This window comes from Echinops telfairi, unplaced genomic scaffold (genome assembly GCF_000313985.2).
Source record: "Echinops telfairi isolate 266 unplaced genomic scaffold, ASM31398v2 ScPeMD7_6080;HRSCAF=6971, whole genome shotgun sequence".
Taxonomy (NCBI): domain Eukaryota; kingdom Metazoa; phylum Chordata; class Mammalia; order Afrosoricida; family Tenrecidae; genus Echinops; species Echinops telfairi.
Window position 1 is genome coordinate 9,828,840 of NW_022109980.1, and position 5,586 is coordinate 9,834,425.

Consider the following 5,586-nt stretch of genomic DNA (forward strand, 5'->3'; position numbering starts at 1 on the left):
GGTGGAGAGCAAATGTTTTGAGAATGATGAGGGCAATGAATGTACAAATGTGCTTTACACAATTGATGCATGTATGAATTGTGATAAGAGTTTTATGAGCCCCTAATAAATGAATAAAAAGGGGGTGCAACATAGGCAACCATTTCCTTCTCAATAAAAAGAAATACCATACATACTCGTATATAAGCCAAGTTTTTCAGCACATTTTTAATGTAGTTTTGTGGTAAAATTAGGTGCCACGGCTGATATTCAGGTTGGCTTATACTCAAGTATACATAGTACTTCGGTCATTCACACAAGTCCCATGTATTTATTCTCTGTCTAAAGACAACAGGGAAAATGAACCTTTACAGTGGTAGGCTCCCTATTTATGCAACCATCAAACTTAGCGTCCCCGACAAGTGTCACAATCTGGCATAATGTGCCTGCTTTGCATCAATGAGAAGTACGCAAGATCACTTACGTAGCTCAAAACAACACTCACTGCCACCGAGTCGACGCCGACTCATAGTGATCCTATAAAACAGTGTAAAGCTGTCCCTGTGGGTTTCGGAGACTGTCACTCCGTACAGAAGTAGAAACCCCTGTCTTGCTCCCAGTCATGTAGATGCGATGCCAAAAAGGTTCACCCTGAATTGGAAAACCAATCAACAGTGAGGTAAATCCATCAAGGAAGTTGGTGTATAAGACAGCTAACCTGAACATGTCCAAAAAAGTCAACTGTCATAAAGAACACAACGTAATGGGGGAGTAATTCCAGACTAGAGAGATACAAACACCAAAGGCAATGAGTTTACCTTGATTGGGTCCTCAAATAAAAAAAAAAAAACAGATATAAAAGACACACATTTTGGACAATTAAACAGTTTTGAGCAGATATATCTCAGAGAGACCCTGGGTTCATTTCCAGACTACCTCCATAAGGCAAAAAAAATGTCCAGAAAGCAAGTCACATGACTTTCCTGGTTTCCCAAAGCATATCAAAGTTAGGTTTACATGTCACTACAGAGTTATTAAGTGTGTAATAGCATTAGGGAAAAAAAAACTTGAAATGTGTGATACTGATTAAAATGTGCCCCAGAGACACAAGGCGAGCACACTTGGAAATGTGGTGCCATGAAGCACAATATAAACTATAATAAAATGGGAGCTTCAGAAGGCTTGTGGGAAAATGGAATGAAAAGACAATGGAATTCTTCTGTGGGAGTTTTGCAGCTCCCTCGTATACAGACTGTATATGACATGACATTAGTGAATAAGTGATACCATTTATAGGTGGGCAGGGGTATTATGATTATACAGATGAGCATCCTCTTTCTTAGAGTATGCTAAAGTAGTACAGATAAATTCTGATAATATCCTGGAATTGGTTCCAAAATATAGAAATTTTAAAATTTCATAACAACAGCTAAGAGCCCTAGTAGTGTACGAGTTACGTGTTGGGCTGCTAACCTTAAGGTCAGTAGTAGTTTAAAACCCACCAGCCATGCTGCAGAAGAAAGACAAACCTTTCTGCTCCCTTAAAGAATTACAATATTGCTCACAGCATTGGGTAAATATGCTGCCCTTGACCTCTTTGAAGAGTTGAAAAGGAGGTTATTTTGAGGACTAACGTGAACCTGACCCAAACCATGGCATCTTCAATTGCCTCATATGCAAGTGAAAATTAGACACTGAACAAGGAAGACCTAAGAAAATTTGAGCCATTTTAATTATGATGCTGATAAAGAATATTGAGAGTACCACGAACATCCAGAAAAAAAAAATCTGTCTTGGAAGAAGTACAGCCAGAATGCTCCTTAGAGGCAAGGATGGCAAGGCTTTGTTTTACTTATTTTGGACATACTGTCAAGAGACACCGATAACTAAGGAAGGTCATCATGCTTGATATAGAGAGGCAGCAAAAAAGAGGAAGGCCCTGAACAGGCTGGATTGACACAGTGGCTGCAACAACAGCTCATACACAAGATCACCTGTAAGGATGGCCCAGGACCAGGCAGTGTTGTGTTCTTTGTACATATGGTTGCTATGAGTTGGAACCGACTCGACGTCATCTAACAACAACAAAGAGTTACAGTCTTGGAAATCCACAGGCGCCAGTCCACCCTGTTCTAACGAGTAGCTAGGAGTTGGAATTAACTTCGAAAGATGAACTACAGATATGCATTTCTAAAGATGGACTGTAAATATATGACTACATATCTGATGAATACAGATTCTATGGATATATACAGTATAGATACAAGGGGGCTCCAAAAAGTTGGTGATCAAATGAAATAGAGATAAAGAATTTTTCCAAGAACTTCTGAAGTCCCTATCCCATGCTATTTTGTTCCATCCGGTCAAGTCCTACCTATAGTGGCCCTATATGATAGATAACTGCCCCATAGGATTTCAAAGCTACAATCTTTACAGGAGGTCACCATGTCTTTTCTCCTGCACACACGCACATGTGCAGCCATGCACGCATGCGTGCACACACACAGGTGGGGCACAGTTGGAAAGAAAGAGAATGTGTCCAAAATGTTAACAACTGGAGAACCAAAGTGAGAAATATATAACATATCATCCTTTCCACTTTTGAGGTTGACAATTTGTCAACATTAAAATAGGGAGAGAGGAAATAAATCCCTAGGAAACAAATACATACCATGGCAGTTCTAGACTTGATAAACCAGTCAAATCTAAATTGAGGCGCATTCCGCACACATTGCCTTAGTTCTTCATACACATTTTCTCTATCGAAGCCCATTTTGTGTAACATGCAAATCAAGAATCTGTCTTCTTCCTCGGTATAGTTTTTTCCTTTGCTGGTTCCATACTGAATACGCAACTGATGAAACGGTGCCTTGTATCTTGCAATCTGTGTATTTAAACCAAATATCATTTATAATTGACTGTGCAATGAGTTACTCAAAGCTAGTCACCCTCCCAATTAATGTTTTTTTCCTTTTTCTTTTTTTCCAAGTTTTATTGGCATATAATTTACATGTCATATAATTGAATATTCAATCGTTCAATTATATCGAGGGTCATGTGCAATCATCACCACATGTATCTTAGAGCCTTCCCTACCCCCATGATTGAATAGCCTTTGAAATGAGTTGTGCAATCTCGATCAGTTCTAGTGCACCCTCCCCCCTCCTGCCTTATTTACCCCCAAATAAAATAACTTTTTAATACTAAGGTGAAAATTATAGTACTTTGGCATCCAGAGCTTTCTTGATACTGATCCTTCGTTGAATTCTTGCTTCTCCACGTTCAATTTGAGCCATGATTTTCTCAATATCCTGAAGTTCATTGCAGCGTTCCCAAAACACAGCTAAAAAAAAAGAGCTATTTTAAATTATCATCACTTTAGGGCCAACGAATCCAAGAAATATGAGAAGGCAGAATTAACAGGGACTTTTTAAAATTAAGATTCAGATTTATCTGTATATGAGGGAGCTTCAAAAAGTTCATAGATAAATGGACTTAAAAGATAATAGAATTCTTCCATGAATTTTTGAAACCGCCTTGTATATACTATGATCAGTTATTAAATTAGCCCTAAATTTTCATTTAAAAATAAGAGTTTAACAAGAAAATTTTTGTGAAATACCAGATCTTTAAGCACCCATCCCAAATGAATGGGATTTCAGACCAGACACATAAAGGGAAACAGGATTCCTTTTTTTTTTTAATCATTTTATCAGGGGCTCTTACAGCTCTTATCACAATCCAGACATACATACATTGTGTCAAGCACATTTGTACATAAGTTGCCATCTCCATTTTCAAAATCTTTTCTTTCTACTTGAGCCCTTGATATCAGCTCATTTCCCACTCTCCTACCCTCTCCCATGAACCCTTGAGAATTTATAATTTTTTTTCACTTCTTACACCGACCGTTGACTCCCTTCACCCACTTTTCTGTTGTCTGTCCCCCTGGGAAGGAGTTATATGTAGATCTTTGTGGCTCGTTCCCTCTTTCTCCCCCCACATTCCCCTTAGCTTCCTGATATCACTACTCTCATTATTGGTCCCGAGGGGTATAATCTGTACTGAATTCCCGGTGTTGCGAGCTGTGATCTGTACCAGTGTACATGCTCTGGTCTAGCCAGATTTGTAAGGTAGAATTGAGGTCATGAAAGTGGGCGGGGGTGGAGGGGTCAGAGAAAGCATCAAAGAACTTGATGAAAGTTGTATATTTCATTGTTTCAATCGGTGCTATACTGCACACCTGACTGGCTCATCTCTCTACTTGTGACCCTTCTGTAAGGGAATGTCCAACTGTCTACAGATGGGCTTTGGGTCTCCGCTCTGTCTTTCCCCTCATTCACATCAATAAGATTTTTTCTTCTGGGTCTTTGATGCCTGATAGCTCAACCCATCGACACCTCATGATCACACAGGCTGGTGTGCTTCTTCCATGTGGGCTTTGTTGTTTCTAAGCTAGATGGCCACTTGTTTATCTTCAAGCCTTTAAGACCCCAGATGCTTTACCTTTTGATAGCCGGGCACCGTTTTCTTCACCACATTTGCTTATGCACCCATTTTGTTTTCAGCAATCGTGTCAGGAAGGTGAGCATCACAGAATGCTGGGTGATTAGAACAAAGTGTTCTTGCATTGAGGGAGTACTTGAGTAGAGGCCCAATGTCCATCTGCTACCTTAATACTTAACATATACATATATGTACATAGATCTATTTCCCTATAATTATACATTTACATATTTATATGCCTGTATTCAGACCTCTATAAATGGCCTTTGCCTCCTAATTCTTTATTCTATTGCCTTTTACTTTCCTCTTATCCCAGTATCATGTTCAGCCTTCATTCAGGTTTCAAAAAGTCTTCTCGGATACATTGCCCTTGATTAAGCCCCACCAGGCATCCTATACCCTCCTTGCCTTCGATTTCAGATTACTTGTTGTTCCCTTGTCCCTGGATTTGGAAACAGGATTCTTAAAAGAACCTGTGCCATTTATTATTCAGTCATTCAATTATCCATTCAACACATATTGCAATGCCTGCTATGTATCAAGTCATCCACACTTAGAAAGAGCCAACTATGCATGCTTCTTCACTATTACTACCAATTACATCAACCTTTATTCCAACCTGATGGACAGCAATGAAGCTGCCCTGAGCTAGCAATGAAAGCTGTCCTGGTGTCCACGTTGATGGAACATCTGGCGAAGATGCCTTTTGAAGTCACTGGTTTTCTGGCAAGTTCAGGCACGTTCATCCTTTCCTTCCTACCTTTTACAGAACGTTCCACAAATAGCAGGGGAGGGGCGAAGCAAGATCCCCAGGGAATGATGAGGGTGGACATTGGGGACAGGGCGTAGTGCCCCAACAGACTGGACTGGAAAACACTCTTAAAGGCCAGCGATCCTTGAACAAACTATAAGCTTTTCTTTCTTGGTATATTTTAATTTGTTCTATGTCAGTGGCTTGATATTGTTGCTGTTTTGTTGTACATTGTTGCTTGGTTTTGCTGTCTTGTTTTTGTGCATGTTGTTGTTTCCGCAGGGCTGTCTGGATAGGACAGGCTGGATGAACAATCTGGAGGAGAAAACAACGGGACTGACAGTTCCGGG

At 39.9% G+C, this 5,586-nt stretch overlaps 1 protein-coding gene across 7 annotated transcripts in view; it reads right to left on the reverse strand.

Moving 5' to 3' along the window:
• SMARCA1 (SWI/SNF related, matrix associated, actin dependent regulator of chromatin, subfamily a, member 1) overlaps window positions 1–5,586 on the reverse strand; it is a 117,553-nt gene that overhangs the window by 47,144 nt on the left and 64,823 nt on the right. For all 7 annotated transcript variants that reach the window (XM_045295853.1, XM_045295849.1, XM_045295848.1 and 4 more), the window contains 2 exons: window positions 3,204–3,322; window positions 2,651–2,863 (listed from right to left, as the gene is read on the reverse strand). In XM_045295853.1, the coding sequence (XP_045151788.1) occupies window positions 2,651–2,863; window positions 3,204–3,322 (332 nt within the window). The remainder of the gene's footprint in view (window positions 1–2,650; window positions 2,864–3,203; window positions 3,323–5,586) is intronic.